Below are 14395 nucleotides of genomic sequence, written 5' to 3' on the forward strand. Positions count from 1 at the left end.
GCCTCTCCCTTCTGGGTCACTCCAGGTTCCAGCACTGGGTTGTTTGCGTAAGAATCAGGAGCCGTACAAGCCCCTCTGTCAAGCTCCGGGCCTGTGGTTTTCGCCACGGCAACACAGAGCCAGGCTAGGGTGCCGCCCGCTGCTGCTGCCCGGCTCTGTCCGCAGTGGGCTGTCCTCCCTCCCTCTCAACTCTCAACCTTGCTGCGCTCCTCGGAGGCCGGCAGGCGGGCGAAGCCTGGCATCTCTCACTCCAGTGTCGAGCTGTGGCTCCTTCAGTCCTTCTATTCAGCCCACGGCAGCATCGCCCTGCAGCCCCTTGAGATCCCGACCCTTCAGACCCTGTGGGTCGTCCAGTGTGGCTGTGCAGACTGGACACACGTGAGACGCTAAGCACAGGGAGCAGCTACATACTGGAGGGTGATTGCAGGGCAGGTGGACAGGTGGGCAGGTGGAGGTGGACAGGTGGCAGGTGGACAGGTGACAGGTGGTAGGTGGAGGTGGACAGGTGGCAGGTGGAGGTGGATAGGTGGAGGTGGAGGTGGACAGACGGCAGTGGCTTAGAGGTGGTGCTGGTTGCACCTGTTCCCCGTAGGAGCACAGAGCCAAGGTGGCTCAGCACCCTGGGCCTGGGATGAGCCCCGCCCCTCACTGTGCACCTCCCGACCGTTTCCCCTCTTCCTCCAGTTTCTCCGTAAAGCCCAGCGCCATCCACGGCTCCTGGCTGTGAGCAGCTGCCACTTCATTCCTTCCGTTTCTGCAGAGTCACGCTGTTCGCCTGCCACAGTGTTGCCCGTGTGCGCTGTCCTGGCCGAGACCCTTGACTGTCCCGCCCCTCGGGACACCTGTGGTCGCCGCCCCTCCTCCGTCCAGAGGCGGAGGAGACGTTTGGGGCGGCCCCCAGAGTCCCCTCCCCGCCCACCTCTCCCGCGTCCCCTCGACCTCCTCCTGGGGGCGCGGCGGGCTGAGGTGACAGCAAGTCCGCCTGCCCTCCGGGACCGCGACAGGAAGCGCTAGGCCGGCGCCGCGGGGACCCAAGGCCCAGCAAGCACGCGGGAGCAGGGCAGGTGAGGCTGCCAGCCTGGGAGGGAGAGGCCAGGGTCCCGCACCTGTGGGAGGGCCTGGACTCCTCGTTGCCCCGTGTGGTTATAGCTGGCTTCCGCCCTGCCCAGGACGCCTGCTCGGGGTGGCTGCTCCCTTCCCGCCGCCCGGGCCCCGCTCTGCCACGGGCACCGAACCGAGGAGGAGCCAGGTGGACACGGCGCGGCCTGGGCTGGCCTCCCGCATGGCCCCGGGGGCTCCCACGGTCAGCTGCCTCGCAGGTGCAGACCTGCATCCAGGTATCTCCTAGCGCTGTTGTAATTACTTCTTAGGAAGGCGCTCTCGGAGACGTCTGGGAAGCGCTTGTGCAGTGTGGGGGAAAGCAGGGGAGCGAATGGGCTGCTGGCTGAGGGCGGCTGCTGTGTTCGATCTTTGTTTTCCTCCTCCTCCTCCTCCTCCTCCTCCTGCTCCTCCTCCTCCATCTCCTCCTCCTGCTCCTCCTCCTGCTCCTCCTCCTCCTCCATCTCCTCCTCCTGCTCCTCCTCCTCCATCTCCTCCTCCTCCTCCTCCATCTCCTCCTCCTCCTCCATCTCCTCTTCCTCCATCTCCTCCTCCTCCTCCTCCTCCATCTCCTCCTCCTCCTCCATCTCCTCCTCCTCCTGCTCCTCCTCCTCCATCTCCTCCTCCTCCTGCCCCTCCTCCTGCTCCTCCTCCTCCATCTCCTCCTCCTCCTGCTCCTCCTCCTGCTCCTCCTCCTCCTCCTCCATCTCCTCCTCCTCCTCCTCCATCTCCTCCTCCTGCTCCTCCTCCTCCTCCATCATCTCCTCCTTCTCCCCCTTCTCCCCCTTCTCCCCCTTCTCCCCCTTCTCCCCCTTCTCCCCCTTCTCCCCCTTCTCCCCCTTCTCCCCCTTCTCCCCCTTCTCCCCCTTCTCCCTCTTCTCCCTCTTCTCCCCTCCCTCCCTCCCTCCCTCCCTCCCTCTCTCCCTCTCCGTGGCCTGCCTGAAGTTTTCGTTTTGATACAGTACAGTTAATTGACTTCTTTTGCTGCTTCTCCTTGAGCTCAAGTCCAGGCTCCTGGGGATCGCCCCCATTCCTAGGACACCCGGGGGTCCCCAGCCCCAGGCCCGGTCTCTGTGAGGCCCCCATCCCTTTGCTCATGGACCCCGATGTGTCTTCGTCGGCGCCCGCGAGGGAGGGTGGTGAGAGCCCTGATAGTGACGTGGGCTTCGCTCTGGACCCGGCCGCGGCGGGGCTCTGTCCAGCGCAAGCTGTACCCCCAGCGGGCGTCCTGGCCGCAGGCTGTGTCACGGGTGCGGCCTGGCTCCTTCAGACCGATCTGGGTCCCCGCCTTTCCTGTGAGATTAGGGTCAGCTTCCCCGTTTCGGTTGCCTTGGTTTTAGAGGCGATGTCAGGGCTCTGGGAACTGGACAGTTGGTTTTCCTTCCCGAAACCTGCTCTCCCCTGTCCCCTCGCAGCGAATGTCTGGGTCACTCGCAGGCCGAGCCCTGGGGTCCCCTCTGGGTCCCCTCCTCTCTCGCTGTCACCTCCCTCAGCCAGCGTTGCGGGTCCCCGGTCTGGGGACGCCTGCCGCTCCCTGCCTTGCTGTGCCCTCTGCGCCTGTGCCCTCGGGGCCTGTGCCCTCTGCAGGTGTGGCTTGGCCTCCTGTGTCCTGCCCTGGCTGCTATGCTGGCCACACCCAGCCAGGCTCTGTCCTCTGCTTAGGTCGCCCTTCTCACTTCCCTCTGCTCCAGGGTCATTTCTGGACCTCTTGGACTCCGGCCCTCGAGCAGTGCCTGAGCCCCTTCCTGAGCCTCCTTCCCTCCCCTCAGGCCCCTGGAGCTCGCAGTGGTCACCTCAGCAGGCCACCGCTGCCCTGGCTGCCAGCGTCCTGGGCTCAGGCCCTGTCTTGCTCTGTGGCGTCCACAGCTCCCTGCCTGGCCTCTGAGACCCTGTGTCCGGTGAACAATGGAGGAAGGGCTCAGCCTGCTGCTTCCTCTCCCTTTCCTGGAGGAAACACAGTAGGTGACCAGCACCTCCACCTTCCTCCTCTGCCCCCAGGATGACAGCTGTGCCCTCTTTGGGAAGAGAGAGGTCCAGTAAAGACAAGGAAGAGGCTTCCAGTCTTTCCGAGATACAGTGGGAGACCAGCAGGGTGCTCAGTACTCCTGTGCCTTGGCCTCTTGTGCTGGTCTTGGGAGCCAGTGAAGTTGCTTGGAAATTTGAGAAAATGGAATTTTAAAAAATGTTTTTTACGGTACTGGAATTGAATTTAGAGCCTTTGCATGGAGCTATGTCCCCAGCTCTTATTTAATCATTATTCATTTTGAGACAGGGTCTGGCTAAGCTGCCCAGGCTGGGCTCAAACTTGCAATCCCCCTGCCTCGGCCTCTCAGAGTACTGGTCACAGGCTGCACCACTGCAGCCTGTTGGGAATTAATTTCTTGAATATTTTACTCGTTAGTGAGTTAATCTTGCTGTGGCTTCTAACAGAAATCCCCAACTCTTGGCATTTACTTAGGTAACCACCTGATACTGTAATCTTTTCTGCGAATGTTGCCGGATTTTGGGGTCTATGTTGCAACACCTGGAAGCAGAGCAAGCTCCAGTTTACTTGTGACTCTCATTTGAGGAGCCTTCTCCGACAAAAGCCAAGTGTTCAGTAGACTCTTGCTGGGCACAGTGCAGATCCACGCGGCCTCCACAAGGGTTTCCTGCTGTGTCCGCCTCTCCAGGCCCTGTCTCTGTCCACGGCACTGCAGAGCTCTGCTGGCGGCTGCTTCCTTCCTCCCACCGTCTGTTCCCCGCCCCGGCAGGAAGTGGAGCTCAGTCCTTGCTTCCTTAGCTGACTCCTCGGCAGACGGCAGACGGAACTCTGCACGGGTAGCGGGGACGGGAGTCTGTGACCGCTTCATGTCTGCAGGTGAGGGGGGCAGGTTCTGGGCCCAGCTGCCAGCAGCACGGGGGGTGGGGGGGTGGCCACCTCTGTCCGTCACTGGGGTCTGTGACCCCCAAATTCCACCTCCAGCCAGGCAGGCTTAGAGCCTCATTCAAGAGGACAGACAGGCTCACTCCTCTGGGAACTTCCTCTGTGTCCCTGGGGCAGCCCCCGGGGCGAGCGGGCTGGCTCCCATCCCTCAGTCTCTCCTTCCCTCTGCTCTGGGCCCGTGATGGAGCCAGGCAGACCCTTCTTCATGCTCAGCACAGTGTCATGCCACTGAGCTGCAGTTCCGGGCCCTGACTTGATTCCAACCTGGGATGGAGGTGTGGCCACATTTAACAAAGAAAAAAGTTAGATTTGTGTTTCAGATAAACAAGTCATTTCTGTTTCTTCACTGTATAAGTGTCTAAGTTCAGGACAGACTAATTGCTTTATTTATGCAGGATGCAGGCGTGACCTGCATGCTGGGCCTGCTGGCCTCCTGTCTGTGCACTGTGTGTTGCCATGTCTCCCCCAGGGCAGTGGTCTAAGCTGGGGAGGAACTGGAAGGAGGTTGAGAATGCGGGCTGTCCCTTGCCTTTCAGGGGCAGGATTTGCACCCAGAGATGGTGCGAGGCTCTGCCAGCGCCTTGCAGAGTCAGTGCTGCTCTGGACAGCCGGGCGCTTGTTTCTGGCTCCAAGTCCCCTCACGAGCCCCCGCTCTCATGTGAGTTCTGCCTCTCTCCTCTGCTGTCACCCCCAGGCTGCCTGAGCTCCATTCCTGAGAGCACTGGAGAGCTCCCCGATTTCTTCCTTTCGGTCTCATTGGTATTTCTGGGCCCCTGGAGTTTACTGTGAGATTCATCTCATAACAGTTCCACAGCCACGTGGCTCTGATGCCCTCCCACACCCACAAGTGTGAGCGGACAAACCCACAGGGCTTCCGGGAGCCTTTGTGTCGACAGTCAGGGTCAGGCCTGTGGGAGAGGCATCTGCCTATTTCCCTACTCATTTATGGCACTGGGGTTGAACTCAGGGCATCGCATTGAGCTGCACCTTTCAGTTCTTATTTTCAGAAAGGGTCTCACAAGTTGCTAAGTTGTCCTTGCAGCCCTGAGAATTCACATATGTCCTCTGACTGTTCCATGGCAGGACTTGCCTCTCACAGATGGCCGGATTCAGTCCGAGTCACCCGCTGCAGGAGGGGATGCAGGGCAGCCTGGGGGTGGGGGTAGCTGTCCTTGCTGTCAGCCTCTCCGGGCTTGCTGGTTCAGCTGTGTCTCTGGGTCAAGGCCAGGGCTCCCCTGTGCCAGGCTGTGCAGCAGGTTGGGTGTCTCGGGACAGGCTGTGCCTGCCCCAGCAGGCTGCAGTCATGCGTCAGCCATGAGATGCTTGCTGGCCTCAGCCGGAGCCTCTGGGTGCTACAGGTTTGTCGGTTGCCGGACCCGCCCTGGCCTCTGGCCCTTGAGCGTCGAGGTTGTGCCGGCCACTCAGCTGCTGTCTTCCTGGCTTCCCCCCCCGGGTGGGTCTGGCTCAGGCGTGAGGTCCTGGTGGGGCCCAGGCTGACCACGGGGTGCACTGCTGCCACAGGAGCAGGAACAGGGCAAAGCCACCTGCTGGTTCCCATGGAGCCGGTCAGGCCACCGAGGGGCTGAGGAGTGGTCAGCCCTGGGTGCTCGAGGAGAGAAGGGTGCACTGTTCCCTTGACAATGCCGTTTCGTGGACTGCAGCAGCACTGGGTTGAGTGAGCGACAGGAGGCCCCCAGCCCTCTCCATGAGGACCTGGGGACTCGAAGGCCATGTGGCCTGGCCCCCACGTCCGAGGTCCCCAGGGAGCCCTGAGTCTGCTGCTCCTGCTGGTGGCCACTTGTGATGTCGGGAATGGGAGGCTGTGTGGTTCTACTGCTCAAAGGAAGTGACTTCCATTTACTCATTGACTCGGCATGGAAGGTCGAATCCAGGGCCTTTACCCTCAGCTACACCCCTTGCCCTTTTGTAAATGGTATTTTTTAGTCTGAAACAGGATCTTGGCAAGTGCTAAGTTGCTCAGGCTGGGTTTGAACTTCCGACCCTCCTGCTTCAGCCTTCCACCACGCCTGGCGGAGGTGACGTTCAGAGGGCCCTTCCCCGAGGGCCACTATCTTCCTGAGTCCTTCTGAAGTGAAGGACAGTGGGCAAGGACCTTGTGGAGATGCAGGCCACGGGGATTTCAGCCCATGGCCACGAGCAGAGGCTTCAAGAGCTGAGCTTCCTGGCCTCCTGCGGTAGATCTCGAGTCGCTGCTCTGGGGACAGGAGGTGCTGGCCTTCGCGGTGCGCACGGCGGGTGCTCGCTGGCATCTGGGTTCTCCATCCTGTGCTCAGAGCTGGTTTCTGCCTCCTCTCCCTGTGTCCCTGTGTCTCTCTCCCTCTCTGCCTCTCCCCATCTTCATCTCCCTCTCTGCCTCTCCCCATCTCTGTCTCCCTCCCTGTCTCCTCTCTCTGTCTCAGTGAGCCCAGGACCTTGCTTTGTGAACTTCCTAGCCCTGAGTGCTTGGTGCAAAGCTTGGAACTGGCGGGTGAGTGACAAGAGGGAGACCCCTTCACAGACAGTGCTGCCTGCTGTATTCCTCGCATAGCTGGAAAGCTCACTGCAGTGCAGATCCTGCGTGAGGACCAGCGCCCTTGTTTCCTGTCAGGATGGATGGGCGGATGGACAGACCCCATGGGACCGGACGGGAGGGCCCTTGCTCTGAGCACTGGGGCCGCAGGGAGCCCAGGGTTGCCTCATGGATCATGCAGGACCTGGGTGAAGCACAGGCCACCGTGGCACTGTGTCCCCTCGGGTGCCCCAGCTTGGGACGCGGAGCTGGGCCTTGGCCAATGCCGCTGTGGGGAAGGCTGGCACCAGCAGGTGGGCCTCTGCCTCAGGAGGGTAAACTGAGTCTCAGGGCTGCTTCGTGGGGACAGGGTTTCTGGTGCCCCCTGCGCTCCAGCATGGTCCAAGTGGGCAGCAGGAGAGGCATCACACAGGAAGCAGCCGGCAGGCATCCCGGCAGGGCAGTCCGATGGACCAGGTTCTGGACGGGGACCCCGAGTCCACATGGATAGCCATGGCCTTGATGGGTTCCGGGCAGCGCTGGTCACAAAGGGGTTCTCAGCCACCCCAGACCCTGGGCTCTGTTAAACCCATCCTGGTGAGGCCACTCTGCAGCAGGGACTCGCATGCTGTGGGCCTCACCCCACCATCTGCCTTCCTCGGTGATGTCCGCAGGTGTAGGGACTTGTCCCTGGCACCGCTGGATGGTGTCCCTTTCAGGCCTGCCTGTCGCCCTGCCAGGTGGGTGCCAGCCCCAGCGACAGCTGTGGAGCCCGAAGCCAGAGGGGCAAATGCAGCCTCCTTCGGGGAGTCGCTCAGGAACTTCCCATGAGAGCCGGGAGCCAGGCTGGCCCCTTGCAGGGACCAAGGCTGGGCTGGGACCTCAGACAGACACCCAGGGACTTCACAGTGCCCCAGCCGGAGCCCTCAGGGCTCTGAGGCTCCAGGTTCCCACAGGTGGGGGCGCCATGGAGAGAGGGAGGAGGCTCTCTGGCGGGGCTGGGACCCTGCTGGGGTTCCTCTCTGGCACCCTGCCCTTGCCCTTGGGCGACAGCTGTGCGCAGCGTCTGCGTGGCTGGTCCAGCGTGGGCCGGGTGAGGCTCACGTGTCGTTGACGTGGTGACCCAAGCCCTGAGCTTCCAGAGCAGTCGACCCCTGTCATCACGAGGAAGATGTGAGCCCCAAACCGAAGGCCAATGCTGGCCACAATACCCGAGGCCTTTGGTGAGGTGGACGATCGGTTCTGTCCCGGGTCTAGAACTGGTGGCTGCGGGAAACCCCAGGGCACACGGTGCAGATGGGGTGACACACAGCGGAGCCCACCAGTCTTTTGTCTTGCGCGCTATTTATTTATTTTTAATTTTTTGTGGTACTGGGAATTGAACCCAGGCTCTTTTTTTACTGTTTTGAGACAGGGACTTGCTAACTCACTAAGTTGTGCAGGCTGGGCTCAAACTTGGCAATCCTCCTGCCTCAGCCTCCCGGAGTGCTGGGATCACAGGTGTGCGCCGCCATGCCTGGCTCACGTTTTTAAATATGTCTCAGTCCCCAAAACAAAGTGTGTAGGACAAAGATAGAAAAACATTCACCAAAGTGAACATCTCAGCTTCCTGGGCAGTAGATAAGGAAGCGAGCTGCAGGAGGCTTGCCAAGAGCACTTCCGGCCCCAGCAGCTGACCACAGGCGAGCCCTGCCTCCCACTTCCGGATGCCCGGTGAGCTCTGGCCCAGCCCTCGGCCTGGTGCTGTAGAGGTGGAGGGTCTCCCTCCCGAAGCCACAGGGGCTGCCGGGCTCCCGGCCAGGTCTGTGGGGCGGGGAAGGCTGCGTGACCACAGGGGCTGACTCAGTCCTAAGTGTCAATGACTGACTTCTCATTCAGGAGCAGAGGGCAGCCCCTGACCCCACTGGGCCCAGCCTGGCCCGGCCCCCTGGGGGCTCGGGGACCTTCCAGAGTCCCCTCAGGGGACAAACGTGCCGATCCTGCTGGGCTGGAGGTGGCACAGGGTGGCAAAGGGGCCAGGCCAAGGGCCAAGCCCGCCCCCCCACTCTTTCCTTCCCTTCTCCCTCTCCTCCTTTCTTTCTTCCCCTCTTCCTTCCATGTTCCCACTTAATAATAACTTCTAAAATTTCTTTATTTTGAGACAAGGACTCCCTAAATTGCCCAAGCTGGCCTTGGGCTTGTGATCCTCCTGACTCAGCCTCCTGAGTAGCTGGGATTACAGAGGTGCAGTGCCACACCCAGCAATAGTGTCTTAACTATAAGAAATCACTTTGAGGGAGGGAGGGGAACAGAGAGAGATTAAAAGGAATTAAGAAATGCCATGTGCACATATCAACTCCTCATGATAATGTAATCATACTGCACTGTAAGCATGCACCAAAAAACCATACTATTGACCTATGTAAAAAAATCACTTGGAGATGTGGTTGACATAAAAAGCTGCGTGGATTTCATATGCACAACCCCACGAGTATGAGGTGCCTCCATCTCCACCACAGGTGTAACTATCGCCTCCCAGGATTCCCTCCTGCCGAACTCAGATCCTTGCGCTTTCGAGGCAGGTGGCAGATGTGGTTTTGTTTTTATGGCAGGAACACACTCTGTGCTGTGGGCTCCACCTTTCTAGCAGAGCTTGGTCTTCCCTGGCCCTCAGTGAGTGGGCGCATCTTCAGGAGCTGCTCACCCTGCAGGATGGCACAAGCTGCCTCCGGCCCTGTCACCCCTCTCTCCCGGCCCTGTGAGCTCCACAGCTTCCGGTCCTCACCCAGGGGCCACAGCTCCCTTCTGTGTCCGGCCTGCTGCCCTCCATCCGTCCAGGTGGACGTGCATGGCCGAGGCCCTTCATCCCTGAGTGGACAGCCATGTGCGCCAGGGCCACCTCGCCTTTATTGATGTCCTGGCTGCGCTTGCTTCCCCTCCTGCTTCCCCTCTTGGCACGCAGCTGTGGGCATGGAGTGTGGCCATGTCTTCAAGATCCTGACTGTGATTCCACTGGATGCATATCCACAAGTGTTGTTGGGCCCTTCGTATTTGCATTTTGAATCGTTTGAGGGGACTCTACTGTTTTACAGTACAGTGGCTGCACCGTTTTATATCCCGGCCATGTCCAAGCCCCCTTCTCTCCTGATCCCGGCAGTGCTGACCTCTCCTTTCCTCTGTTCATGGAGCAGAGACCCCTCCCCATGTGAGGCCACTGCACTTGGACGAGCGTTTCCCTGGTTAGTGGCATTGAGCAGCTTTCCCTACACTTGGGCACTTGGATGTCTTTTCAGGCCCTCCGTTGAAGTCTGTGACCCACTGTGACCTTTGTGTGCAGAGGAAGGGTCTGATTTCTCTCTTCCCGTGTGCGCATCTGCATGAAGGAGCTGTCCTCCCCACTGCGTGTTCTTGGCCACTCTCTGAAGATTCGTGGACCAATGTGTGGGTCAATCTTGGTTCATCCATGAATCTCTCTGTTTCATACTGTCTTACTCTTTTGTCTGTGATATAATTTGAAATCAAGAAGTATGATGCCTTGCACTTTGGTCTTGCTCAAAATTTCAGTGGGATCTTTTATGGAACCGTATGAATTGTAGGATTTTTCTTCTGTGAAAAATACTTTTGGAATTTTCATAGAGATTACATTAACTGTATAGATCACCTTGAGTAGTATGGATATTTTCACACTATCAATTCTTCCAAAACACGAACATGGGATACTTTTCTGTTCATTTATCTCTAGTTTTTTTCATCAATATTTTATAGTTTTTAGTGTACAGGATCTTTCACTTCCTTGATTAAATTTAAACCTAAATTTTTTTTTCTCCCCCCTACCTGGGATCTTGCTATGTACCCCATCCAGGCTGGCCTCAAACTCACAGCATTCCTCCTGCTTCAGCCTCCTGAATGCTGAGATAACAGGCATGTGCCACCACGCCTGGTTAGCTTTTATTCTTTTTGATGTTATTATAAATAAGATTGTATTCTTAACTTCCCTTTTGGATAGTTCCCTGTATAATGATTTTTGTATGTTGACTTTTGGCCCTGCAATTTTATTGAATTCACTTATTAGTTCTAAATTTTTTTGTAGAACCTTTAGGGTTTTCTATGATGGTGATAATTAACTTTTTTATTAGGTACCTTTTATTTTGTTCTCTGTGTAATTGCTCTGGCTCTACTGTCCAGGACTGTATTGAAGGAAGTGGTAAGCATGGTCACTCTAGGTTTATCTCTAGTCTTACAGAAAAGTTTCTAACTTTTCACCATGATTATGACATTAGCTACAGTTCTATCATAGACGGCTTTTACTATGTTGAGGAACCTTCCCTCTATGCCTCATTTGTTGAGGGTTTTAAAAATTTATGAATGGGTGTTGTGGTTTGTCAAAAGCTTTTACTTGCTTGAGATAACTTCGTGCCTTTAAACTTTCATTTTGTCAATGTGCTACATCATGTTATTGATAAGTGTATGCTGAGCCATCCTTGTATCCCAGGGATAAATTTCACTTAATCATGGCAAATTCCTTCTTCAAGTGCTGTTGAATTTGGTTTTCTAGTATTTGGTCGAGGCCTTTTGCATCTGTTGAGCTGGAACGCTCTTTTGTTGACCCTCCTAAAATGGGCTTGGGAGTGTCCTGTCCTCTCCCGTTGCTTTGGGAGAGTCTGAGAAAGGTTGCCACGAGTGCTTCTGTAACGTTGGGCAGAACTGTCAGCAAAGCCCGCCAGTCCTGCCTTCTCTTTGCTGAGTGGTTTACTGATTCAGTCTTCTCATTTTCAGTCTGCTCAGGTTTCTGACTCCTGTGGTCCAGTCTTATTAGTCCCCTCTTCTAAGTTATGGGACTGACGATGTCATCTCCTGCGGTCTCTTGTATTTCTGTGATGTCTCCTCTTTCATTTATAACTCAATTGACTTGAGTCTTCTGCCCTTTGTTCTTGTCCAAGTAAAGCTTTGCCATTTCTGTTTATCTTTTAAAAAAACAACTCTTAGTTTCACTGATGTCTTCTCTATTATTTTTCCAGCCTCTATTTCCTTCATTTTCCTCTAATTTTTATTATTTTCTTTCTTCTAACTTGGACAATTTTGTTTTTCTTTTTTCTAGCTCCTTGAGTTATAAAGTTAAGCTGTTTTCTTTGACATTTTTCTTTTTCTCTTGATGTAAGCATTTGTCACTATAAATCTCCACCTTTAAAGCTGCTTTTGCCACATCCCATACATTTTGGTAGGTTTTGTTGCCATTTTCATTTGTCTTATGATATTTTTTAATTTCCATTTTGATTTTCTTGGGCTGTATGGTTGTCCAGGAGCGTGCTGCTTACTTTCCACTTACTGATGGATTTTCCTATCTTCTCCTGTTCTGGAGTTTGAGCTTCACATCACTGCTATGGAAGAGTGTGCCGTGTGATTTCAGTGAGGTTACATCTGCCGAGCTTGCTTGCGTCTCCTGGAGAAGGTTTGCTCGCCTCTCTCGTGCAGAAGGTTCTGTTTATGCCTGCTAGGTCCTGGGTCCCACAGTCTGTCCAAATCCGGGGTTTCCTTACCGATTTTCTCTTGGGGACCAGCCCCTGTGGGAAGGAGGCGCTGGGCCCTGTGACCGTGCTGCCACCTGTTTCTCCCCGAGGTTTGGGTGACATTTGCTGCATACATGCAGGTGCTGGGGAGATTGGGTCTGCGACCCCACCCATGTCCTGCCGCTGGGCTGCACCCCCTGGTGTCACCCGAGCCCTGGTGTACTTCTCGGGGCTGTCTCTGGCTTAAAGTCCACTCTGACCTGCATGTGGCCCACTCTGCTTCCTTCCAGTCCCCGTTGGCGTGGAGTCTTTCTCTGCCCCTCACTTCCAGTCCAAGTTGGCCTTGAAGTTCAAAGTGGCTCACTGGTAGGCAGCAGGAGCTGGGCCTGAGTTCTGTGTTCACTCCCGCCCTGTAGTCTCGGTTCCTGGTCCTGGATCTCAGTGGCTGCGAGAATCCTCAAGGTGAACAAAGCTGGGTCCTGGTCTACTCCCTCCTGGCTCTGCAGTCCTCACTTCCACTCACCTGGCCTTTGTCCCTGTTGTTTGTGTCATAAATTCCCCCCGTTGTGGCTTCAGTGGGGCCGGGAGGCTCAGTACCCGGTCCAGAGCCACATTAGATGCATTCACAATGTAGCATCGGGCGGAGAGGGGCTTCTCTGCCCTGGTAGACGGGCACGCTCTGACTTGTGCTCAGAATGCATCTCCAGCTCTCAAGCAGGAGCTGCCTGTGTCACCCAAGCTCTTCCGTGGCATTGGAGACTCGGGGTCCTGGCCCCTCAGGTACTGTGCTCCACTCTCCCTCGGTTCTGCCCCACACCGGAGGCGGGAAGCCCTAGCCGGAGCCTTTACTCCACTCCTGCAGCTGGAATAAGCTCACTCTGCTACCCCTAGGAGTAGGAGTTACGGGACCACATAGTGAAACCCATTTCAAAGGACAAACAACCCCCCAAATAACGAAGAAAATAAAAACGACTGCATTTCCTTCCTGAATTGTTCTCCAAATTCTGGAGATTGATGAGAGACACACAGGTTTTTGTGATAATGAAACTTTTCCTCTCCTACTTTTTCATTTTTAATTGTTTTGCAGTACTGGGATTGAGCTTAGAGCCGTTGTATTGAGCTACATTCCCAGCCCTTTGAAAGTTTTTTTAGAATTTGAGACATGGTTTTGCTAAGTCTTGGAGCTGCCCAGCTTGGGCTCAGACTTGGTGATTCTCCTGCCTCAGCCTCCCAGATTGCTGGATTACAGGCGTGTGCCACCACACCTGGCTCCTTTCTTCCCTTATGAACCATGTCTAGACATGGTGTTGGAGATGAACCGGAAATTCCATTTCAGGGTTGTAGTTGTGCAGAGTCCTTGAGGCTGGCTGTGGGGTTGTGGCTGTACAGGTTAGGCCTTCAGTCGCAGTGGAGCTGCTGAGAAGAGGTGGTTGTGTCCCGTGTCCCGGGCAGTGGTGGGAAGCTCAGCAGGCGGTGGTGGGGGCAGACATCACAGGTAAGTGAGGCAGGACCCCTGCCCGCAGGGTGCTCACAAGCCACAGGGCGACCCAGATAAACCAGACATCACATGCCATGCGTGGCCCAGGCTGCGGGCAGGGAGCAGCCGGGGTCGCCCAGCCCTGCCGGTGAGGAGCTGAGGAGTGGCCGAGGGCCAGGTCCCGAGCGGGCCCAGCTGGGTGGGTTTGGGCAGGGCTCTGGCTCTGCGGCTGGGCCGAGTGTGCTCTTCTCACTGTGCTCGACCTGCCCCGGGAGGTGGGGTGGCATCCAGGAGGGGACGCGCTTCGCACCTGCTGCGGAGGGTGGATCGAGGGCCAGGTCTGGGGCCAGAACGCAGAACCTAGTTTATCAGAATCAGCCAGGCAGAAGCCATGTGGGGCCGAGTCGGAGAGGAGGAGACTGCCAGGTGGGAGGGAGGGGCAGCGGGATGGAGCCGGGTGTGCAGGCAGCGGGCCAGCGCCTGGGAAACAGAGGTACGTTCACTCTCGGGCCTCGAGGGTGCGAGGGTTCCCCAAAGCGGGTCCAGGGAAACAGGTGCTGGGCTTTCCTGGCCGCGGGGAGTGTGGCGTTCAGCGCTGGAAGAGGTGAACGGCTGAGCCCGGTGCCCGCCTGAGTCACTCGAGCGAGCGTGAGGGCCACATGACCAGCAGCTGAGGCTAATGAGCCCGACTGATGGGCTGGCAGAGGCCGGCAGCTGCCTGAGGGCTCCTTGGCTGGGAACGGGCTGCGCAGGGCTGGCTTCTCCCTCTTCGTCTGACACGGACCCGGGCAGCCTCCTCGCTGGGAGGACGCACGCTGGACGTGGCCAGTTGTTGACGCGTTGGCAACTCTGCCCGGGAAAGCAGAAGGCTCAGCAGCTCGGCCCGCCCCGCTCCAGGT

The 14395-nt window shown here is 57.1% G+C and overlaps 1 protein-coding gene across 15 annotated transcripts in view; it reads left to right on the top strand.

Annotated features, from left to right (window-relative positions):
* Positions 1–120: 120 nt before the first annotated feature.
* Rab27a (RAB27A, member RAS oncogene family) overlaps positions 121–14395 on the top strand; it is a 39772-nt gene continuing 25497 nt past the window's right edge. For 3 of the 15 annotated variants that reach the window (XM_087209793.1, XM_087209815.1, XM_087209831.1), the window contains exon 1: positions 3557–3958. Coding sequence is in view for 1 of the 15 variants with exons in the window: in XM_004835368.4 (XP_004835425.1) it covers positions 14176–14393 (218 nt within the window). In the remaining 14 variants the exon portion in view is untranslated. Of the gene's footprint in view, positions 418–684; positions 1065–1169; positions 1338–2867; positions 3057–3556; positions 3959–4373; positions 14394–14395 lie in introns of those variants that run through there. The other 12 variants (XM_087209800.1, XM_087209751.1, XM_087209772.1 and 9 more) reach the window with 10 other exon arrangements.

Source organism: Heterocephalus glaber, unplaced genomic scaffold, assembly GCF_053883595.1.
Source record: "Heterocephalus glaber isolate CG9 unplaced genomic scaffold, H.glaber_assembly_v1.0 deba00000122, whole genome shotgun sequence".
Taxonomy (NCBI): Eukaryota; Metazoa; Chordata; class Mammalia; order Rodentia; family Bathyergidae; genus Heterocephalus; species Heterocephalus glaber.